This window comes from Erpetoichthys calabaricus, chromosome 3 (genome assembly GCF_900747795.2).
Source record: "Erpetoichthys calabaricus chromosome 3, fErpCal1.3, whole genome shotgun sequence".
Lineage (NCBI taxonomy): Eukaryota > Metazoa > Chordata > Cladistia > Polypteriformes > Polypteridae > Erpetoichthys > Erpetoichthys calabaricus.
In genome coordinates, this window is record NC_041396.2 from 201,870,980 (window position 1) to 201,896,894 (window position 25,915).

A 25,915-nucleotide genomic window follows, 5' to 3' on the forward strand; every position below is an offset into this window, starting at 1 on the left:
AGACCTTCATGAGCCCGACCCCTTTGACCTCACTTCCTGTCTTCCCCTTTAAAAGCCTCCACCTTTTCCCTATTCCCTCAGTTCTGTTTTGGACTCTGTTTTGTGCACATCAGTGTTGTGTAACATACTCACGACTTTTGGCTAGATGGTATACAGGAAAAGTAATATTTTTAGTTTTCTAGTTCACAGGTAAAGTAACAAAGGTACGTTTTTATTAAAGTCAACTTAAGAAACACTGTGAGGTGCTTGGTAATGTTAAATCTGTATTTGACTAACTCAGAATAAACTGACCAGGCAAAAGAGCTCAGAGAAAGCGTGCTATTCACAGGTTTTGGGAACAATTATAGTTTTAAAAACAATACTCCTTATTTGTGTATGTACCAACATGACAACATCCTAACACTTCTGTTTTACACCACTCACACTACACATACAGAATGCACAGATTGGCATAGGTCTCCGGATGATGCTCTTATCACACCCTTAAATGCAGTTTGGTTGACAGGGGGTCTGATATTAATATTTAATATACTCTTAAATATTTTCCCTGTTACCACTGTATATTTTAAAACTACACTCTTAAAAACAATGGTTCTAAAACAGCACTGTACTGTGTTGTGTGGTTCCTTGTACAACCATTGCTTGGTAAAGAATCATCTTATTCTGAGAAGAGTTATTTGCTTATGAAATCGGTTCTTTCAGCTTCAAAAATATTCCTAATATGTGGACAAAGAGAAGAGTACAACAGATCAAGAAAAGCTGAACTGAGCCTGAGCTACTGTATGCATCAAAATTCTTTTTTTAAATCAAATCAAATTTTATTTGTCACATTCAAATTACATATGCAGTACAATATGTACTTATGCAATGACTGTGCCCTTAAGAAGAACATGCAAGGAAATTAACAATAATACCGCTATATCCTAACACAGGGTCATGAGGGTCTGCTGGAGCCAATGCCAGCCAGCACAGGGTGCAAGGCAGGAACAAATCCTGGGCAGTGCGCCAGCCCACTGCAGATTTTAAATATGTGATAAATAATAATAATAATTGAATAAATAACTTAAATAATTTAATGTAAGAGAGGTAATAATAGGGCGACATGTACATATTATTCAATACGAATGGAAATTCTGTACATTCTCTCTTTACTGGACTTTAGACGTTTACCTGACCGTAGCACAGAAAACAAGCCATTTTTGGGATGGCTGGTATCTCTGATAATTTTTTTTTGCCCTGGTCTGATATCACCTGGTTTTGATGTCTTGGAAATTTGGGGAGTGAACACACTGTGACAGCACCAGTTTTTGCAGAAACTTGTGGTCCTGTTTTGTGTTGCTGCCAAACCAGGCAGTAATACTTCGCAGGGACATTCTTAGGCATACGCGAACTACGCATACGCATAGGGCCCCGATCCGGCCCTTACTTACAATTTTTATTGGGCTATGGGCTTGGGGCCCCTGGCACTGCAGCCGTCTGTGCCAGTCCCAGGAAATTCAGTTCAGTGCATCTCTTAGTCTTATTAACAATGGTAATTTATTATCCAAATTGCAATCTTCACCTAAATCCCTAATAATATTGTCATGCCGTTGTAACTTTGCCAAATGCACTATAGCAAACGTTAATTTTAGAGATTCGTTTCGGATTCATTCAGAGAGATCCCCATAAAATCATGAAATATCCCTGTATTACCAGCCTTTACCAGATCCAGAACAAAATCAATATTTTACCACTGTGCATACACACAAGCGTACATGTAGGCCTACTGGTCATCTAAGCCCTTTTCCGGACGTTTTATTAGAACACCGTCCTGAGCTCTCGGGGGCTCTGCACACACACACACCTGGACCCCCTCCCCCATCCGGGGCCTGCACATTTCTGAACCGCGTAGGGCCCCCAAACTGCTAAGAACAGCCCTGTACCTCTTGTCAGGATATTCTCAATGGTGAAGTTCTTCAGTAACTGAAAGGGCAACCTAAAAATCCCTGATGTGTTTGAGATGGTAAAGATTTTGTCATGCCTTCTTTACCAATGTGTTTGTGCATTTGGATCAGGTTAGATCCTCTGTGATGTGGTCGCTTAGGTATTTGTAATCATCGACCGTTACCACCTGAGTGCATTTAATTCTAAGGGAGTGGTAGTGCTTCTGCTGTTTTCTTCCATAATCAGCTCCTTTGTCTTGCTTTCATTCAAGAGTACGCTATTTAAAAAAAGGTGCCAGAGTGGTTCTTCAGAGTAATGCCATAGGGGAACCATTTTTGGTACCCAAAAGACCAATCCACATGAAGGGTCCAGAAAGAGTCTTCATTTATTTGGATGTGTAACAGGACCCATGCAGTGAATAACCAGATGATAACAGATGTGTGAAATACCAATGGCTCACGATTTTCAATTACTGTTGCTGCATACATCCAGTAACACAGTCCAGGTTTTCTTAATCTGTCAGTGTCCTCTAGCCCACCATGTATTTAAGCTTTTGGGTTTTTTTCCACACTATGAATTTTTTTAAAACACAAAAAAAACAGCTTTATGTGCAAAGAACCCATCCCAGAATTAAATATTGCTTGGTCAACCAACGGAGCTACTATAGAAACCATATAATGTCATTAAAGAACAATTTTTAAGTGTTATGGTTATTTATGGAGTCTTTCACTCCACAAATTGGATCTAAATGATAGGATCTTTCTGGATCCTTCATCACTCTAAAGAACCGCAATGGCACCTTCATTTTTAAGAGTGTAGTCACAGAACTGCGTTCTATAACCATGTGAGTGACACTGCCAGCGTTGCTGTAAATAAGTATGTGAATAAAAACGACTATGAAATAGAAACATTCTAGAATTTTTCAAACTCAATTAATTGCAATAAAGGCAACAGGAAGCGGAAAAAACACCACATTGGCAAGGTGGAATGATTACATATATGGAAATTAGGAAACTGTCGAAGAAAATCAACTTTTTTACAGGGAATGATTGCAAGACAGGCAAACAGAGAGCGAAAATGAACATCTTAGTAATTTAAAAGATCCCACCGGAATGACTTTCTTTTGCTTTTTAAATTTAGGAGACACGGAAGACACGCATTTGCGCGCCGGTGTTCGCGCTCCGACTAAGAGAAGGGCAGAGAGAGAGAGAGAGAGAGAGAGAGAGACTCTCCTTTGCTCAGCAGTGACAACCGTTGATGTTGGGGGATCTTGTAAGCGCCTCCACTGTCCCGAGGGACGCTCCGGTTACGCGCATGCGCTTTCTTTTCGCTTGCCATTCGCCTTCTCCGTCAGGCTCACTTGACTCGGGAGCAGTAAATCCTCCACTGTCGGATCTCAGAGACAGTGTCGGCTTGGCTTCTTCCCCCTCCTCTTTTTATCTCTTACTCTGCAGAACGACGGTCACATGGTCCGAAATAAACGGTTCACCAATCTTGTCTTATTTTTAATAGTTTTCTGAATTCCGTTTATATTCTTTAACACAGAAGAAGATTGTATTTTGAATATTGTGATTTTTTTACACTGACCTTGCGTTGAATGTCATAAGCGGATCTTCTGATTCCTGCCAGGTAAGGTGTTCGACTGTCGCATTTTGCTTTGTAAAAAAATGTTATAGGGTTTTTATTTTATTTTGTTGGAAAAAGGCAGTGCATTTGTGTGATTTATGTCCTTGCATTTGACGTGACCCTCTCTAATGTTCTGCAGCAGTTTGTTCGTAAGAGGATAGATAGAATTAGCGGTGGTGAGCTTTCCAAATTGGCGTTTGCATAATGCATTATGAAATCGTTTGTATGGCGTGCTGGAAATATGCGAAATTAGTGCTAAATAGATTTCATTCAATACATGATTACCTTTTTATAGTTCACTATGTATTGTGATAGCAATTACATTATAGAGTCGCATACAGGAAACAGGACTGGAGCATTTAAAGCCACGGAAAATGTTTCTTTCAGCGTTTTCAAAGCACATATAGATTTGTAGGATATTGTAAAAATGAAAACGTTCTTTATGGTGAATGGTTTCGAATTAATATGCGTTTGTTATCAGAATACCACAATTACACACACACACATATATGTACAATGTATCAGTATACAGTATATTTATACGTATATATTCTATATAATGCACACACACATATGTACTGTATATATATATATATATATATATATATATATATATATATATATATATATATACACACTTACAGGCCACACAATTGTACATTAATCAGAGGCTCCATTCTCAATTTGGAATTAAGCTTATGTTTCGAGGGAGAGAAAAAGAAATCCTGCTGACATACTGAAGCAGCTTTGTGCTGGACAGAGCCCGCAGTTTGTATATGATAAGAGCTATCCTTGGTAGTTGTATGTGCTGTTGTACCGGTTTGTATGTGATACCAACGGCTGAAATTAGCGAGGTTAATTATAGCGTTGCAGATTTCGTTTCTGTGTGCGTTTGTTGTGAAGATGGTTCAAAGTAAATCGTTATAAACATGCTTAGTCTCCAGGGAATCACAAACAACGCGTACACAGAACTAATAAACAAGCTCATTGTGTTCTTGAAAGGGTCGCTGCTGAATTGTTCTTAATAAGTGATAAACTGATTATCTCATCAAATCAATCTGACCTAATGCAGGTCAAGGGACCACACTGATAGGCACTCAATTGTATATTGTATTTGGTATTCATGTCCAATTAATATTAACTGTAACTTAGTTTATCAATGTGAAAAAAAAGCTTACAGTAATATCTGTTTTTACTATACAATATTTTACATGTATTTACATATCTAAGGTTAACATTACAAACATTTCTTTCTCAAGTTCTTTTATATTATCTTCCCAGAATAAATCTTTATGCTTTCATAGCACTTCTCAAATTTCTGGTTTAAAGTATCTTCACACATGAGCCATTGATAGATATACTTTATGTGTTCCCAAGGGAAAATTTAAACAACAGAAGCTCAAGGAAATAATATAATAGGAACTTTAATAAACAAACAACAACCCCTCAGACACATAATAAGAATAAGAAATGATTTGGATAATAGAGAGCTGATGGATTGTATGAGAACTCCCTACCTTTGTCAGAGGTTAATTCTTCAGGCCAGGCAGTATAATACTTTGTATATTGCTGCATGAAAAACTGCAGTCTTCTCTCCCTCTCAGGGATGTGTGTGTGTGGTATAGAGACATCATAGGGGAATTAGATTAAACAGAAAAAACAGATCTTTAGAGAAAATGATTTATTATAGCTTTAGACCTTATTTGCCTGATTGTAAAATACAATGCAGATACCTTGAATTATTTTGAATCAACAAAGAATGATTAGACTTAGATTAATAAGTAAAACGAATGCTTGAGTGCTTAGCAGTATGTTATTTTTAGCACCTTAATTTTTTTTAGAGTATTAATTTTCTATAATCACTTAACCGGTATTGCATTGGAAGTATGGTCTAACCTGACAGCAAGAAGCACAGCATGGGGTCTCATTGTAAAATAAGCATAATTTTACTTGTTAAATTATGTGTAAATCAATGAATATGCATATTAGAAAAGTTTATGCACAATATTGTATCCAAATGTAAAAAATGTTTTCAACCATGGGTCCAACAGAAGTTCATATTTATCCATCTGTTTTTCCAAACTGCTTTTTGAACCCTGAGCAGAGTGCTAAGTAAGCCCTTTGCAGGCTTGTGCAATCATTGTACAGGATTATGTATGAAGATCTTACTTTAACTTCCACTATACCTAGAGCTATGGAGACCTGGAGAAGCAAAAACTGTTACTCTTAATTTTGTTGAAAAGGAGAAGCTGAAACAAACTACAGCATATACAGTACATATGTGACTTATTGTTAATATTAAAGGATATAATAAAAATAAAATGTTTTTAAGCAGACTAACAATATTATTTTCTTTAATATTTATAGGCCTTACTCTAATAGTTTGTGTGGTTGAAGCCATGGATGTTGTCAGTCATTTCATTAATGACACATTTGAGTTCTACAAATGGAGCCTTATTATAGCAGGTAATTTTAAAATGTGCATGTGCCTTAATACTATATTATCTTTTGTTTTTGATGAACTGAATTTGCTAAAATGCCACATGCAGTTAAGGCTTACTTTTAATAAACCAATGTGAATTGTAGCAAAAAAATCTTGCTAGTATCATCAGTTAACATGAAAGTCAAAGGTGGAGGGTAATATTTAGCAGGAGCATCCCAAATATTGATTTTCTAGAAGAAAACTGTTAAATGGACTAATATATGAGAACCACGATAAAAACATTTAATTTGACACATATTTCATTAGAGTGAAAGAAAACATGATAGAAATCTGGACGTAGGTTGTGTATTTACATTATATTTAGTTTTATGACAACACTTTAACACAAGGTAATGTACAAATCACAACTACATTGTTTTCATATTTCAGCAATTGGAACAATGTCATATTGTTTGTCTTGTTTAGAGCTACAGAATGATTCAGTGGTTACAATTGAACTGGTGGCCTGGCTTGCTTATAGTCCAGTATGGTATCCAGTAAGCTAAGGTTGCTGTTGACTGATAATTCACACCAGTTCTTGTGCTCTGGGTGTATCTCTGGACTGTATGTGTAACATATGTAATGTTTTACACTTAGATAAAAATACATTTCCTTTTTTGTGGCATGGCATTATTAAAAAAAGACTGTAATGTGTGACCCCTTTTTACAAATGTAAATGGTTACCATTTGTCTGTTTTTTCTGTACTTGACTTTTCACTCCAGACTTCCAAAATTTTATTTTATCTCAGACATCTAACATGAACATTTTATGGTTTATTATTATAGATAAAAGATAATATTTTTAACAAATAATGGATGTTTAAAGGGCTCTCTAATAATTGATAGCAACTGTAAAATTAGCCCATCTATTCAGAGTGTTTTTGTAGCTGACATAAGAAGTTACTGTCATTCAAGAAAATCTATAGCATTTGCTTAGAGGTATTGTGTTGTATATGAACCTTTAAGTATCAAGTAAACGTACTGTACAGATCTTAATGAAGTGGTGTAAAGGAACAGGTTCTGCATAGCAACTAGTAAGACTCCATGGGCTGTTGCCACAGTGAAAAAGAATATAACAAACAGTTATTGAAGTGTAAAAGTTGTCTGTCACAGGAATTGTGTCAAGGTGATTTATGCTTACTGTGTCTTACTGTGAGGGGAGAGTGATTTCAGAATCTAATAAATGGGAATCTTATAATGTACATATAAAGGCTCCTCTCTGTGTTGCCAAGGTGTCATCTGTTGCATGGCTGTACTCGGGCCCCAACCCAAGTGGTTCGTCATATGGTGGGTGCGGCAATGCGCCCTAAGTCAGCACATGCTCCCAACCTGCATGAATGTAAAGAAATCATCTACTGATAAGCCAACCACATGCACCAATTTCAGGCTGTTCCACAAACACATGAAAGTGCTCTCACCTTTAGGTTCCCCAGGATTACCCAACTGCCACTCATCAGGTATTGACTTCAAAATGACCAAAAAGGTTTCTTCATAAGCCATCAAACTATAGGTAAACCATATAGGCAGTGTCTGTTTTCTGCAAAAATATTCCTCCCTTACATTACAATTTAATCAAATCACTAATTAGTAATTTAGAGTGGCACAGCTCGAAGGTACTGGGATCTAGATCTGAGCACTGTCTCTGGAAATTGCACGTGGAGTTTTCAATGTGTACTGCAGTGTCTAGTTTTGTGTAGGCTCTAATTTGTCCCAGTGTGTGTTGGTAGATGTGTGGGTGTTCCCTGCAGTAGGCTGGCACCCCATCCAGGGCTGATTTTATAACTTACACTCAATGATTTTGGAAAATGTTCTATCTACCTGTGGTCTTATATTGGAAAAACTGCAGGTTCATAAACTACTTTAACAGATTACTACTTCAAATACAGTTCATTACTTTATTAAAGCTTGGATGAGTAATGTACATATTCATGGGTGAACATAGCTGGTGTACATGTCAACAAAAACTGCACTGGCATTATGCCATTTTCATATTCTTATTAGAAAAGTCATTGCAACTCTGTTCTTTTAGTTAGTTATCTTTGACAGACAGTAATTTTGAATTCATGTCATTTATTTCTTTCGTATTAAGGTAAGCATGACCAGGCCATTTAATGCTTAGATTTTTAACAGGTTTTGTTAATTGTTTTATGGAAAATTCATTTTTATTCCTTTTCATTCATTTTCAACTTCTTAAGCAGACAAAATGTATTTGAACCCAAATATTAGCTTATGCAGTGCTGTTTCTATACTAAGTCCTGGCAATTTTTTTAAAACCACCTGATTAGAAGCATCTTAAAAACATGATGCCACACTCACTATGCTCTCTTTTCTTTTCCTTTATTTATTTATGTGATGATATTTTGCACACTAATGTAAAAGTCTTAACAGTTATTTTATGTATTTCCTCATTTGGAGCCCTACCAGATAATTGGTTTGTCGTGATTCACTAAGTGAGTCAGTGATGGGTAATTAACTTTCAACATAGTCCAAAGTTTTGGAAGCACTGACTGCTGGTGTTGACTTATAACATTTAGAATAAAGACGTTGATTAATCTCTCATCTGTCCATAAAATCTTGATTCTCCATTTGTTGTTTCACATAAATAATTTTGTTGAAATTTTATGTGGGATTTGAGATTCCTTGCCTCTCCACCATACATTTCAATTTAATGGTATAACTGGAATAATTTATCAAAGCCATTTACTTTCCTGAACATTCTATGCATACATATTTTGTGTTATACAATATTTTTCAGGTATGGCTGTATTACCTTATAAGATATAAGTGCACAATATAGTAGATTAACCAGTCATATATTACAATAAAGACCAATAAATATCACACCTGCATTATCATTTTAATTTAAGTAGAAATGCTTTCATTGATTTACTGACTTGCCTAGATTTAATCCATCACACCTTTCTAAATGACCTTGTGTTACATTTTTTTAAATTGTACAAAATACAATCTAAATGAGTCATCACAAAATGTTCACTCTCTCTTTCTTGTTTCATCATATCTATCTGATTTTTAATTCTTTCCAATTTTAAACTTGATGACATACTTCAAGTATTACATTGCGGAAAAAAGTCTTCTTGAAAGCAGTGGATATATAGACTAACAAATTAAAAAAGGAGCTAGGCAGTAATGCTCTCAGCGTTTTTTTCTGTATGTATATGTACTGTGTATATATATATATATATATATATATATATATATATATATATTCTGTAGCATATATGATTTTCTAGGGTAACAACAAGAAGTTTTTCCTTAATTATTTATCTTCACACATAGGCAAGAGACTGTATGGTAAGCTGCTATCTTGCACCTTCAGGAAACTTTGCTTAAACTTTGTTTGGACTTCCTAAAATTTCTGTTGTTTTTTTCTCTATCAATTTGAGTTTTCTTCCACATTACAAGGACGTGGGGGTTATCCTAATCTGTGATTCTAAATTGGCTGAACAGAAAATAGAGTATATGTCTTTTGGACTGGTTTTATGTTCAGGAGCGGTCTTGTATTGCAGTCTATACTTTAAACTTAGACTTCAACCTCCATGACTCTAAGTTTGATTAAACTTGTGTTAAATTTGGTGCATACTGGTCAGGACCTCACTTATTAGCTTTTAAATGATTATATAAATAATATTGATTCAACCAACATTTTCTTTTACAGATTCACATGTTGCCAAAGTCTTTCTTGAAAGCATTAGGTCTAAGGTGAGAACAAATCCCAGACAGGGTAGTAGCCCATCACAGGGCTCAAACATACTCACACAACCACCATAAGAGGTAGGGTCACTGTCTTAATATTTGAAACCCATTCTGAAAAAGAATTTGTGAAGAAGAGCCAGAATTGATTTGATTTCTTTCCACTTGTTAACACGTCATAAATAGGAGACCAAACTAATCTCACAGACTTTTTTGAAAAGCAGTTTCCTTCTGTTTTACTGAAAAACTGCTTTTTAATATTTATGCCACATTGTTAAAATTATATTAAAAAATGAGAAAAGTAAACAATGCTCCTTTAATTTTTAAATATTTATTAAGAATTTAAAAAAAACTGATTGGAAAAGAAAGCAAAGGTAGAAACAAAAAACTGAAAGTGAACAAATCCACTACAAAAAAAAGTTACATATCTATAAGCCCAGGAGTCCAATAACAAATGAAATATCGAAAGTCAAATACCAACTCAGTGTTAAAACAGCCATTTCATGCACTGCTGGCTCTTAAATAGCACTGGTCCCAGAGTTGTATCATCAAGAGGCCCCACATAATATTGGCTCAACAAAAACAACACAGAGAACATAAAGACTGACTGAAATACAAAATAATGTTAAAAATCAATAAAACTATATTCGTATAAAACACGATCAATCACAAAGCACGTAAAAAAAAATCTTAAATTAATTGCGTGGCATTATCCACAAATCTGGTGTCCAGTCATATAGTCTAATAATGTCAAAAACAAATGTATTTTGGCTAAAATATTGTTAATAATGAATAAGTTTGGTATTTTTCAAGTTGAAGTTATTTCTTCATGATCATGGCATACTGTACATTCATTTACCACAAGAAACTGTGTCCTAAAGTGAATAATTTTTTATAGATTTTAAATGCCTAGTCTGTTCTTATCCTTTAAATTGGAGGTGAAGTGTACTGGGGTCCATTATGAAAACAAAACCTTTAATTAACTACTTTTGGAAGAGCTACTACATGGCAGACAAGTATGTTCAAACAGGATTGAGTTTTTGAACTGAAGACCCACTCCTCTCCTCATTTATTGGTTGGTTGTTAATCTGCACTTTCAGTATTTGTGGGTTTTGATTGGCAGTTTGTGAAAATGCACTGTTAAATTCACTTTCTGCTTAGGCGAGTTTTCCACTTGGTAATGTTTTCATTTGCATTTCTCATACTTTTTAATCTTTAATTGTACACCTTCCTCCAACTACACTCTGCAGCATTGATATCATATAAAGTGCCAATGAATAAACTATTGCTGGGGTGGTCTCCTGGCTAATGAAACGGGTTGTTGTTATGGGGAGGTGGGGAAGGGGGCAGATATTCAATTCAAAAGTTTAATCCAACTTGAATGTGTTTCTCTGCCATGCATAAGAACATTTTTCAGAAGTTCTGTATTAGCAATAATTTAGCCAAAACACATGTGTTTAGGACATTAGGAGCATACAGCTGGAAACCTGGTACTGTATTTGGATTTGGCAACGATTTTCATTTGACATATTTTCATGGATATTTTGATATTGTTCCCTTGTTGAAGCCCATTGTATCAGGAATTTTGTGATCTATGTTCTCGTTGAAAACATGAGATTAAAAATGTTTGCTTGCCATCACTACAAACAGTGAAAGGTAAGTAACAGATAAAAAATTGCCATTGTTGGGTGGGAAATTACTTTAGTATCTGTTGCAGTTAAAATTCTGTGTGCTTTGGATCAGTTATTACATCCGTAAGTTGGTTAAGCTGGTATGGAAATATGGCATGAATAACATAAAATGACAAGCAGTCATTGGTAGCATATACCTGTACCTCTTGGCTTTTAGATCCATTCGAGACAATGGTGCTGTACTGACTGCACAGAGTCACAGCAGTATTAATTAAAAGCTGGAATCAGAAAAAGGAGCAAGGTCAAAAAGCAAGCTAAGGTTAAAATCGGGTAGATAGATAAGAAAGCTCAGGGTGTGTAATGGGAATTATAGTAAAGGAATGGATTAAATGGGTCAGAAGCCAGATTAATATACATAACAGGATATAAAGGAAAAGAGTTAAATTGCCATCAGGGACAGAATATAGTTTGTAACTAAACATCTTTTAAATCAGTCACACAAATAGAATGCTAAGATTTTCACAAAATCGTCAAACAAGGAAGTGTCTGGTGCTGATCTTTACTCGTTTGACAACATGTTGTCATGTGCTGCACACTACTGGTTGACTTTACCTAGAAAGTGCCGGGCAACAAAGACAATAAAAATCACAAAATGGCTGTGGTCATAACAAAAACAAAATGGCACAATGGAGCAATAATATTTGTACTTTGACCTGTACAATCCACAAAACAATGAATGAAATATTTTTAGAGACCAAGGAAAAGACTATAAAAATATTTTTAAAAAGCCAGATCATGACAGATGCCGTCTGTCTAATCACTCCAATGGATCTTTTTTCCCAGTTCGTCCAAAGGCATACTATTAGACAGACACCCATTGTGTGTGATTATGTTCTATTATGGACTGGCATCCTGTCTACTGGTAGTTTCCTTTGTTGCATTTTGGATAGACGATGGCCCTTATTCTATACCAGAAAGTTCAAGTTTATAAAACCGATTGGAAAGAGATTGAATGGGAAGTAGAGCAGTGACTTCATTAAGTATTTAAATGATTTGCTCAGCCATAAGGATATAAACGTCACTTGCTCAGATGGCGTAAAATTTCTTGGGTTGTGCTGAAGTTAAAACCACTAGTGGAAATGCATTTAAGGCTCTGCTGTTCATCTTCAAAGCAATAATGGTTCTGGGCTGTGGCCTAAAAAACAATTTATCAATAAAAATATAATAGATGTATAGGTAAGACGAATAATGAGCAGTGTAGTCAGCATTCACAAAACAAAGAACTAATATTAAAGGGGCTTGCATATTACGTTTACAACAACTTGTGCTGTATAGTTGATAAACTAAGACTTTTTCATGGTAGCAATATATAGTGCATACAGGTGGAGTGGTGGCTCTGAGGCTGGGGATCTGCACTGGCAATCGGAAGGTTGCTGGTTCGAATCCCGTAAATGCCAATAGGGACTCTGCTCTCTTGGGCCCTTGAGCAAGGCCCTTAACCTGCAATTGCTGAGCGCTTTGAGTAGTGAGAAAAGCGCTATATAAATGCAAAGAATTTTTTTTTTTAAAAGAATTTGCATCATGCAGTGAAAAGAAAACAGACAATCTGCAATTTTGTCTTAATTTTTCTGTTGCAAATATATTAAACTTTAGTTTTTTATATAGAATAAAACATCATTTGTATATATACAGTATATATATGATTTTTAAATGTCTTCTAATCCAGGTTGATTATTAATTATCATGCCTATCCATTTGTAAGCTACTTTGTTCATATAGTACACATTAGCTCACAATAAGCTGGTTTAGACTTCCTAGTTAACATAACCGTCACCTATGGTGTTAAACCACAAACAGATAATCTTTGGTCCACGATTGGAATGATACAAAATGCATCACAGTCCCAGCCATAGATTTTCATTTTTTTACTATTTCACCACCATTAACAGCAGCTGAATTGATACAAATTTTATGAATTTTCTCAGTGTACAAAACCAAAAATGTGCCAAAAACAGTGAATCAGTATGCACATATTATGGGCTTCTTATCTTTTGTTTTTTCAAGATCTTACTAAAGTAGATCACCTTATTTTTTTTCTTGTTTTCATAAGTTCAAGACAGAAGTTAGTTAACTGTGAGTTCAAGCCTGTCATGTGAGTCATTGCCTCTACAGGATGATTATTATGCAGACTCATATCATAATATGCCTGTGAAAATGGAAAGAATTTGAGTAATGGCTGATATTTCTTCACTTTATAGCTCAAAAAAAGATCTTTCATTTAAATCCAGAAATGTACATACTTTTCATGAAGGCAGGAAATTGCAAAGTAAGAGAAAGTTTATGATACAGTTACCTACACTGACAAAGTCAGAATTTGTTGCTAAATTTGCAATATCTCTGTACATTATTGTAAAGTCTGCCAATATTATTATTCATCTAGAAAGGAAATATCCCATAAACAAATCATTACTACAACTCTGGAACCTGAAAATTATATTTGGCTTTATTTGCATATTGGTTGTTTTTGTGCCAAGTACTTTCTATGTATTAGTTTGACGGTGCTGTGTATAACTGGGAGCCATTATTTATAAGCTCATTTTTTATTTTACTTCAGTATGTCACATCAGCAATGCTGGAGTACAATAATGGAATGCTGTCATCAGTTGTTTTATTGTAATACATCTCAGATATTTAGCATCCAAACTTCAATACACTGTTCTTTTCCCAAAAGCATTATTGTCTTTGTACACAATAATGTACTTGTTTACTTTAATTGAAAACATTTAAAAGCATTTGCTTCTTTTTTCCTTTAACAGAAGAATAAAGGAAAGAAAAATATGCCTTGATGACAGTTAAAAATTTTTAGTTCATTTTGTTATGTAGTGCAATTTAATTGACTAGTATTTTTCACTTTCGTTCAGCAATGACATTGAGATGATAACTTAAAAATACTGAATGTTTAAAAACAAATTCTGCTAACAACGTGTTTAACAGACGCAGAGCCAACAACCTCTGTTTTATGCTGTGCTTTTCTATAGAAAACACAAAGGCGCTGCTCAAATACAGATATATACTATAACTACCTACATACAAGTGGGTCAGAAAAAGTAGCTGAACTGCAACCTTGTGCTTAGAGTTCTGTTTCTGAGCCATCACGTTTCACTGCAGAAGCTGAAAATGTGGCGCATTCACAATTTTGTCTTCCATTTCAAGCTTAAGTAAAGATAAAAATGGCATAGCCATTTTTGCGGGAAAGAAGTATAATCTAATTCGAAGGAAAAATAGCAGGAATATTTACAGCCCAATTTATACAGTAGCACTAAAAATAAAACAAACCTCATTTTAAAAGCAATTTATCCCTGCTTTTGTAGAATTTTATGTAAGCATAGGTTAATGTTCCTTTTTATTAAAAGATCAAAATGTTTTCAACTTTGGTCGTGTGCCAATTTTTCTAATGTCCATTAAAAAAAGCACAAAATTAGACAAATGTTTTGTGCAAGCTGAATTTTGTAGTGATGTATTCTGTAGTAGCACTGAGCCGTTTCTGTCATTTGCCCACTCACGACAGCACCCTTGTACTCTTGTTGCTTTTAGTTTTATGATTTCATGCATTCACTCTGATAGTTTCACCCCCCTCTTCTGGATCTGTTTTATCAGGCTTATGTAAGGATGAAGCTAATCTTGGCAGAATTTTCACGATGCAGGAAACACATATAAACTCACTCATGCCAGAAAAATATAGAGTTGCCTGTAACTGTAACTTTGTGTCTTTAGATGTGTCTTTTGTTGAAACTGACACCATTGCTGGATACCCACACCAATATTTTTTTTTCTTTTGTGATCATTTCTTAATTAAACGGGCTGATTGTGCAGAGTACCAGTTCCACTGTTGTAATTGTCTCTACTGGGCAATTGGCTAGTCAAATAATCAAAATTAATATTATATAAAATGTTTCATTTCTGCGGTGGGTTGGCACCCTGCCCGGGATTGGTTCCTGCCTTGTGCCCTGTGTTGGCTGGGATTGGCTCCAGCAGACCCCCGTGACTCTGTGTTCGGATTCAGTGGGTTGGAAAATGGATGGATGGATGTTTCACGTTACAAATTCACAGTACATTTTACGAAGTAGACAAGAATTACAGTGCAAATACAAGAGTTCTGTGAATTGATTCTTTTAAACATTTATGGCAATACACTAATTCTCTGGCAAATACAATTAAGAGATAAAAGAAAACACAAGCAGGTTCTAAAGTGTTTCATATATGTTGTTATTCATTGATGTCTGTACTAGTGTTTGGCTGGCACCCCAATTAGGGTTGATTTTTTTGCCTTTTTCCATTTTGCTGCCAGGATAGTCTCTGGCCAACTGAAATACTGATTTGGATTAAGCAGGTTTGAGAATGTTGTGTTATATTCTCATGGTGTTTATGAAGCATGATGTTGTTTTGGTGAATCTGGGAACTGAGATTGAACGTATATGTTGAAGAAAATTTAGCAAAAAGAATCTGAACCTTGAGAAATACTATATGAGATGTAATATTGTGAAAAGTACTGTCTGGAAAACAAGTACAAGGTGCTGGGGAAAACTGAACATATTTAGGAGTAGTAAGTATGAGGGGATCCAGATCTACTGTCAGCTGCCTAATATGGATGATCTGGCATAAGCAATTTATTCATGATATTGAGTACGTTTAGTGGTATGAAAATGATTGGAAAGCACCTTGGAAAAAATTTAAGAAAAAATAAGGCTGTCATTTAAGTGTTAGATTAGCTGAAAGGGCAGAATGTAGACAGAATATTCAGTTTAAGTATTTGCCATTTTGGTACAAGGACAAGCATGCCATTAACAAAATAAAACAGTCAAATTTAAGGCAGATTGAGAGTGTATATTTTGTGTACTGAAATGGCATTAACAATAAGGTTAAAGAGGAAGAAAAAGTACTGGACCTAGATATATGTTTGTGATTTTTAAATGAGAGAAAATGTTTGTGCCATTTGATTGAGATATTTTAACCTAAAAGCAGCATTAAAAATAACCGAAGTAATGAAATACCCATAATGGATAATCATATAAAAATGGTTAGAGAATGTAAAGAGTAGAGTAGGTTTTTTCCTCAGTATAAATTCCTCAGTGGACAAAGAGAAACACTAGTGGAAAAGTGTTAGGGTGATTTGCATTGATAAATGAATACAGGTTCCAGCTACCACTGTTGTAGTCTTTGGGAAGCAACCTAGCATGTTTCTTAAATGATAGTTTATGTTTAATCAGATGGCTTATTTGAAGGATAAAAAATCATATCACAAATTCTACAGTTTGATATACCCACTTGTGAATAAGACATCCATCTTTTCTTCAGTCAGTTTAATTAGTTTTATAGATACAGAGAGAATGTGGAAATTCCAAACAGGCAGCGAACAAAGCTAGAATTTCAACTTAAGAATGGTGAAGCGGCAGTACTAATTTCTGTGCTACCATGCTCCCCCTTTTGAATCATACATCTACAGAAAACCAACTTTATATTACTAAAAAGAGTTTGACTTGTGGACTGTGGCTAATGTGTATAAGTGAGCTAATCCAATATTAAATCAGCTAGTGAACACACTACTGACTATCCAGTCAATCGTACTGCTTGTGTCTCCGTCTTGGTTTTTATTATGCAGTATTCACAGCCTGAATGAAATACACCTAGTACGAAAATAATACATCTAGAAAATAATACACCTAGAATGAAAGTTGATTGAAATACACATAGTTAAGTGCCAGGCAAACAAAGAGCACACTTGATTTCATTAAAGAAAGAAGTGTTTTAATTTCACAATGTACTATGCCTCTGTAGGATGACACATTCATTCACTGCTTCCTTACAGCTGTCTGTGTCCTGGATTCAGTCTTTTCATGTTGGGGTTTTCAGCATTCTCCTCATGTCTGTGTGTGGTTTTTTCTCTGAATACTTTTGTTTTCCCCTCACATTCCATAGAGTAGGTATGTGGGACAGTGGGTCCTGTGATCAACAAGTGCCCAGAGCAATGGCTTGTGATCTTCATTAAGTGGGTCTAAGGTTGCTATTTTTGCTGTACCTTCAGAGGCTTCTACTATGATCAGGATAAACGCGGCACATTGTAGTTTCAATCTTAATTGTTCATTAATATTCTTTTTATTTTGTTAATTTCTTTTTACTTTAAATTCCATTCATTTTCAGGTAACTGAAGTATTAGAAGTAATACACTTTTGTTTGTTATATTTTATAAATTTGTCAATTATTGTCTGGATGCCTTGATTTTGTAATTGCACATTGGGAAAATTATATCTAGCATTAAGCAGTCACAAAAGCTCTAAATTAAACAATACCAAAAATACCTGAATTCTTAGATGTGTTACACAGTGAAGTGTCTAGACTGAAGTGATGTATATAAGAGACTATTCAGAGCTTTTGACTTAATAGCTAATGCAATTTTAAAAATATATTTTTGGATCTGTTGGCTGACTTTTGCACAATGTGAATTTCCCATCGGGATTAATAAAGTATCTATCTATCTATCTATCTATCTATCTATCTATCTATCTATCTATCTATCTATCTATCAATATAAACTGAACAATTCCAGAATGGATTTTTTTTTTTTTGCATTTGTTGTGTATTTTAGAAAACTATAATGTTATGCTTCCCTACAGAATGAAATGGTAATGTGGAAATCGCACAAAAGTCCCTAAGACCAGAAATTATTTTAGAGCCGTTCAGGCATTTGACCTAGGGAAATCTAGAGGCTTATTTGATATTTTTGTTTCTTGTAATTCTAGTCCAGAAGCTCCTCCATCTTTTCTGTATTTTCTGTGATTCTTAGGGTAACTTCCAACAATACATTGGTTTCGTCCATCCATTCATTATCCAACCCGCTATATCCTAACTACAGGGTCACGGGGGTCTGCTGGAGCCAATCCCAGCCAACACAGGGCGCAAGGCAGGAAACAAACCCCGGGGCACACACACACGCCCACACACCAAGCACACACTAGGAACAATTTAGGATCGGCCATGCACCTAGCCTGCATGTCTTTGGACTGTGGGAGGAAACCCACGCAGACACGGGGACAACTCCACACAGGGAGGACCCGGAAAGTGAACCCAGGTCTCCTTACTGCGAGGCAGCAGTGCCACTGTGCCGTCCTACATTGGTTTCCTACATTTCATCAAATTTTTAATTCTCTTTGACACATTTTTGATGATGACTTAATTTTACCTTTGTTTGGCTGTAGTCAGGAACTGTTTGAGTGCAGGTTCAGCTAAAATGTACCTGTGACTCTGGAGGTCTACACTCCGCGGGAGTCGCAGGACCCAATGCAACTGCTTGCGACGCAGGACTGACTTTCAGTATTGCGGGCGGGAGCTGGAAAAAGCATTAAAAAAGTAAAGGGAAATCTGACATTTCACAGTCATTTTCAAATGTTCTTAATGGCAATGGCAAGCAAGTACTGTTTGCTTGCTGTGAGAAATGTGCTAACATATACTGGACAAAAGTCAGGCACGTCAGGTTTAAAGTGAATGGTGCAGTAGTGATCTTCAAACTAAACTGATATTCTTGCCAAACCTGTCAAAAGTAACTAACTCTAAAAGCGAAGCACAGGATAAATGTGTGGATTTTGTTTGCAAGGATATTGGGCTTTACGACAGGGCTATAATTCCTCTTGAGCAGTACCTTGACACGGTAGCCAAAATTGGAAAGCCTGAAGTTTAAAGAGAGTCTGCCACGCAACAAAAAATTTTTTTAGCTTCTTTAGGAAAACTGAGTTACTTCACGAACAGTAACAGTACACATCACAATAGAGAAATACTGTACCTTGTTTGGTTGTTTTTACTGTTTGAAGTCAACTGACTCCTAGCACTCTAACAATACCCTCTCACATTTATTGCATTCAGAAGCAAAGTTTTGCTTTCTATAGTTGCTAAATTATCAACTTTAAAAAACAATGTGCTCTTTTAATATAATTTTCATTTTATTTGTCCCATAGTTTACACATGTGCAGGCTCCCAGCTTCAACAATACTTGATAACCTTTCTCAAACATTTTGCTGTTATTTGGTTTCAACAGTGGCATGTGCACATGTTAAATAGGTATTTTTTATTTGAATGAATTCTCAGATTCATGGCTGACGTTCAGCATTTCATTTCTCTTGTATTGTAAGGACTACACAAACTGTAGAAGCCCATCTCTAAGATTTTTTGTTAACTTACAATGCCTGTAAACTGAGGACTACAATATAAAACTTTCACCATTACATTTTGAGCCCACTGTTACTATTACAGGGTTGTGGGGTTTGAGGCCTTTCCTGGCTGTATTAAGTAGAAGGTTAGATTAAACCTTGTTTGTTATGTGAACCTATCACACACAATCATGCCCACACTCATACAAGATCAACTTTAAGTTTCTAGTCAAATAAGAACCATATTGGTGGGATGTGAGTGACAACTTAAAACAGGTGGAGCAAAGTCCAGGGACATCCTCACTGAAAATATACCAGTTTAGCATTGTAAGAATGGCATGGTGACGTAGTGGTTAGTGTTAGTTCTGCATAGCTGAAATAATCTGGGTTCAATATGTGTGTTAAATTAGTTTAATTCATTTTCATTTCCTCTTTCAAGGGTTATGGCCTAGCTAGATTTCTGTACTTGAACATCTTTCGTTAGTAATATTATTTCTTATACAGTAAGTAATGAGAAGTGAAGCAAAAATACCACCTTTTATTGGCTAACTGAATAGATTACACTATGCAAGCTTTTGAGGCAGTTCAGGTTGAGAACTTCATATTGTAATCTGTTCAGTTAGCCAATAAAAGGTGCCATTTTGTTTCACTTCTCTTTGCACCCATAATGGCTAACACGGTACATCGCCTTATACAGTCAGTGAATGGCTTGGTCTGCACAAGAGCTGCAGTAGTTGTCATGGGGTTAAGGATAGGATCCAGGCTCTAAAGTGCCCTAAGAATAAAAGCAGTGACTCTCAGAATAGTGAAAGGACCATTGGGTGATCCCTCAATAATCGTATAGGAGTTTTTCAGTATAAGAGGTGACAGCAGGGAGGCTGGTTATTTTGTACAGGGCCCAGTGCAAGGCCATTTATGGAAGGATAAAAAGAAGGCATTTACAAATAGATTTCCAGTTTTATAGTATACTAGTAACGGTGCACTGCATGATAACGTGCAGTGAATACACTTGACTTGTATACACTTGACATTCAAAGTGTTCATTCTCTTTCTCTGTATGTTTAGCATTCGTTTGCTCAGACGTTGATGCGCTTGCTGCTTCGTGAGCAGCTCTTCTTTTCTCCATTCTAGCGGCCCGCTTCTTCTTTTCTTTTGTCTGCATCTTTTTCATGCTAAAACTGATTAAGTCAGTGTTTGTGTTGCAATTACTTAGTATGTTTTCTTTAATTTTTCACTTAAACTGGCACTTAAGTCTTCAATCTGCCTCAAGAATGATTTAAGATATGAAGAGGTAGGAGAAGTGACGGCGAAGGTGGTAGGGATGAGAACGGTACCTGTATGCATGCACCGCACGGCTACTGTCGAGAGTTGATTCTACAATAAAATAAAATAAAAATAAAAAGAGGAATAACCTTGGAGGTCAATCATTACTCCAAAAGCGGATAGTAGACGTCATGTAGTATATGTGTATCAAATTTCAGGTCAATAGTTCAAACGGTTTGCGAGCTACAGGTGATTTAAAATACAGAACAGACAAAAGAACAGCCACGGTAGCGTATTATATATAAAGGTATTATAGTAGATTAATAGAATTTACTCATTATTAATTAGGAAAGGAATGTTTTTTTGGTCATGAAACTCATTAGATGATGAAATGAAGGGGTAAAGTATCAGTATCATTAACAATATATGTTTTTTTCCCGCGAAACAAAGCATATTATGTTAAAAATCTTGCACTGTTATCATCTTTGCTAGTTGCATCTAATGAAGTTAACAGATACACAATACATACTGTATGCTTGTTAGGGTGCTGATTATTTTTCTTTAACTTCACTTTCCCTTTCCAAGTTGAAACTTTTTCTGGTTGAATCAGTGATTTATGTTCTGTTAATTTATCATTACTGTATGAAGAACAGGGCCGGCCCTAACAATTGCGCAACGGATTGCGCAGGGCCCAGTCGGGGTAGGGATAAGGATAATAAGTGAAAATTAAGATTTTGTATTAGAAAATAAATTCGTCTTTGCATTTTATTCATTCTTTACTAAGTACAAAATCACGATCAAATTAACTTTACTTTACGAGCCTTGCGTGTAGCGAAGTCATACAGTATATCATCAAAATTTTGTTTCCTACATAGATCACGATAGCAAGAATTGCCAAATTGTTCAATCTATCTTCGTGAATTGTTGACCTCAAGTAATTCTTGATTAGTTTGAGGCGCGAGAAGCTTCTTTCACCAGATGCCACAGTTAAAAAAATGAAAAATGAACAAAATAAAGTATTTACTGATTTATTACATCGTTATTGCATTTGATTACGTGATTTAACGTTTGAACGACAATTTGCATTTGATTATGTCACGTTTGCATTTGATTACGAGTAAATAAAATTTAAAAAAATACCTTAAGTCTACCAATTTAGGGGAACTTGAGGTAAGATGAACCACTTTTTAAAATTCCTTGTCAAATCCACATTTTTTGCTTTTTACCAGTAATTTTCAGTCAAATTATTGTTAATGATCTGCATATGCATGCGCTTGTCGCTTAGGGATGAATCGGTACGTTTTGAGCAAGTGTTTGTGAAAATTTTTTTTTTTTATCTTACCCCTACTACGGGTAAGATGAAACAATCGTTTGGGTAGACGAATCACATTATTTTATTTTGTAAAACTATCTTAAACATTTGAAATGAGAGACTATTCATAAAACAAATTGTATAAAGATACAAGTTGACGTGCCGATGATTCTATGGCTGACTGTTAACATAGGGTGGGTTATCAATGTACAGGATCTTCGAATTTTATACAACGCTTGTTTCTGAGGAACAAGCTTTACTCACCGGTGAAAAAATCTTCGTCTGGCAGAAAAGACAAAATTTAAACCACTGCCGGTAAATTTCAAACTATTCATCCAAAAAATCGATAACATCATCTCCATAAATAGCTCCTCCTATTTGATTGGTTTCACTGAGCTGAGCCATCATAAGGTTAAGAACGGTGTCTGTTTCATCTTACCCCAAGTTCCCCTATATGACGAGTTTAGAGAGAAAGCACCCGAGCAGCTACAATTTTTTTTCAATTTTATTTACTTGTCGTAATCACTTGAAACAATGACGTAATAGATAAAAAACACTGTAAAAACATAAAAACAGAATAAACACGCTGAACTATACATGATTATAAGTTATAATGGTTTAATTTAATAATTTACACCTAGAATTAGCACGGGGCCTATGAAAGTGCGGGGCCCACTGCGGCCGCATAGGTTGCAGTGGCCTAAGGCCGGCCCTGATGAAGAAATAGTTTGAATAAGTAGTTGTCTTCAGCCTCATCAGAACTCTGGTTAACAACAAAGGAGAGAACAGCAAGAATGGCAGTTAACAGCTCACCTTCCATTTCTAGAAAACCAAACCATTCATCCATTCATTTTCCAACCCACTGAATCCGAACACAGGGTCACAGGGGTTTGCTGGAGCCAATCCCAGTCAACACAGGGCACAAGGCAGGAACCAATCCCGGGCAGGGTGCCAACCCACCGCAGGACACACACAAACACACCCACACACCAAGCACACACTAGGGCCAATTTAGAATCTCCAATCTACCTAACCTGCATGTCTTTGGACTGTGGGAGGAAACCCACACAGACACGAGAAGAACATGCAAACTCCACGCAGGGAGTACCCGGGAAGCGAACCCAGGTCCCCAGGTCTCCCAACTGCGAGGCAGCAGTGCTACCCACTGCGCCACCGTGAACCAAACCAATGAATCCATGTTTTTAATGATCACACAGTGAGCGCCCCAGCAGCTTGAGATGCAGTTGAGGCGTACATACTTTAAATGGATTCAGCTCAAAGTCTACGACTTGCACAGTACTTTTGTTGCACAAATACAGGGACCAGACGCACTGGGGGGGCGGGGGGTGGACTCAGTATCTAATATAAATATAAATACATTTAAAACAAACTTGGGTCTTTTCCTGGACATTTTTGTTGGGATATTTACACTTGAAAAGGACATTCAACTCATTCTCATTTACTGTAGTAGTGCTCCTGACATTAAGTAAAATGGGTTTTCTACGTGATAATCTCAAACCTGCTTAATTCAAACAAGGGTGGCATGTTGGGGGGGTGTTGGGGGGGGGCTCTTATTGGCTCCATCTGGCAGATGCAGCTTTAAGCATTAAAGGAAGAAATCCAAAAGACAAGCACAGAGGTCATAATCCAGATGTTAAGAAAGCAAAGCAGAGCAAAAAAATCTAGCAGCTCACCACAGATAGAATATTTAAACCTCCACATCATGGCTCCAGGATTTGTCATCATTAAGTAACATGTCTCCTCCAATCACTTTCCTGCTTGATTAAACAAATAGTTTATCAAAAAATGATTGAGGAGTATGGCTGTGTATTCAAATGAAAAGAAAGGCAGATGACAGAGGCCAGAGCAAGTCTGGACACCTCTGTGTCATTTTTCTTTTCAAGCTGAATATACTGTGTTTCCATATGGAAGGCTACTATAAATGCATTACAGTTAACTGCTAACACAGGGCATTCTTTTCTTATCCATCAAACAATCAATTTTTAACACCTGCTGAATCTTTGGGGGGAGTCAGAACCTATCCAAGCAGCAGCAGCTGCAAAGCAGGAATGAGTCAGGAATCTGACATCACTTAGCGGTAGGACACACTCATTCCAGGCCAGTCATTTACTTAACAAGAGAGCCACAAAGAAAAACATAAGCAGTCACAGTGAGAACATGTAAACTCCACCAGGCAGGCACTGAGCTAGGATCTGAATTCTGAATCTGTATCTGTAGGTTATGAGACAGCAGCACAAACCAATGCACCTGCACCACTATGCAACTCATAGTAGTGTATCGATTCAATGCCTCTTGCAAAAGTTGTTCAGTGAGTATGTATAGTTTTTACGGTTTTTTTTTTTCCTGAAAAAAATATTTCTATATCATTTTTATCATTATTCCCTTGGTTTGATTTTCATCTAAGTGGCTATCTTTTCCCTTATGTCTGTCTTAATTGATGTTGGGTACTCGGGCCACTTCTTGCATTCGTTAGTATTCCTTGCAAGACAAAAATCAACACATTTCAGAAGGCAACCTTTTTCTTATCTTATTTATTTATTTTATGAGTCCAATTCACTTCAATTTTGTCTTTTTTTTTGGAATATGATGCTTGTAGCACCTTTTCACCAGCTGTCCTTGATTTGAAGTACTGACATGCTTTGCATTGCATAACATGGCAAAATTTCCTCTTATTTATGCAGTGCATATTTAGTTGGGGAATTAGGTTGTGCTAAATGTTACAACTATTGTGCACTTTTAGTCAAATTATTAATTAGAAATTACTGGTATATGTTAAATGGACCAGCAGTGCAATCTATAGTACTTTGCAGTCAGCAGTAAAAATGCCTAATACTGATGAATGATCTCAGCGCCGAAAGAGAGAAATAACCTCTTACCATTACTGTCAAAATTACGAGGGAACAATGTTTTTCACTTGTTATGCATTCAAAATAAGCATATATTTTACATACTGAATAATTATTAGGTGGGATGTAAATTCCCGAGGGTACCCATTAAATGAGCACTAAACTTAAAAATGTGCTTCTAGCAAACAGAACATTGTTTTATTTAAGGAAAATATTTAAATTATTTTGAATTTGAACTAATTATTTCTACTTTTTTTTCAGACAAGAGGGTAGAAAACTGGCCCTTGATGCAGTCCCCCCTGCCCACTTTAGCAATTAGTTCTCTGTACCTCCTTTTCTTATGGCTGGGCCCAAAGTGGATGCGGAACCAAGAACCCTTTCAGCTACGTTCCGTACTCATTATTTACAACTTTGGGATGGTCATTCTGAACTTCTTCATCTTCAAAGAGGTAAGACGTTCAAAGTTTTCCAAACAAAGTTAGTTTTGTACTACTGGAAACAAAGTACACCTTCAAAGAGATGATTTCTTGTGTTCATTATGAGTATCAGGTAAACATGCATTGACTATAAGAATAACCATTCATCTATTCATTAATATTGCTTTATTGGTGGAACAGTGGTGCAGTGGTGGAACTGCTGCCTTGCAGTAAGGAGACCAGGGTTTGTGGCCCTGCATGGAATTTGCAGGTCGTCCCCATGTCTGCATGAGTTTCCTCTGGTTGCTCCAGTTTCCTCAGATTAGATGAATTGGCAACACTAATGATTTTTTCTCACTTTTTCATAGCTTGTTGTTTTCATTTATAACAGTTTGTGGTGTTCTTTAGTATCTTGGACTGTACACATTTAATTTGACCTTTCTCCATACTGCCTGGATTTTTACACTATAAGTTCCAGTGCTCTTA

At 36.0% G+C, this 25,915-nt stretch overlaps 1 protein-coding gene across 1 annotated transcript in view; it reads left to right on the forward strand.

The window, feature by feature from the left end:
• Nucleotides 1-3,241: 3,241 nt before the first annotated feature.
• Nucleotides 3,242-25,915, forward strand: part of elovl4a (ELOVL fatty acid elongase 4a) — a 65,132-nt gene continuing 42,458 nt past the window's right edge. Inside the window, exons 1-3 of the mRNA XM_028797666.2 lie at nt 3,242-3,552; nt 5,917-6,015; nt 25,275-25,462. Of these exons, the coding sequence (XP_028653499.1) occupies nt 5,949-6,015; nt 25,275-25,462 (255 nt within the window). The 5' untranslated portion in view covers nt 3,242-3,552; nt 5,917-5,948. The remainder of the gene's footprint in view (nt 3,553-5,916; nt 6,016-25,274; nt 25,463-25,915) is intronic.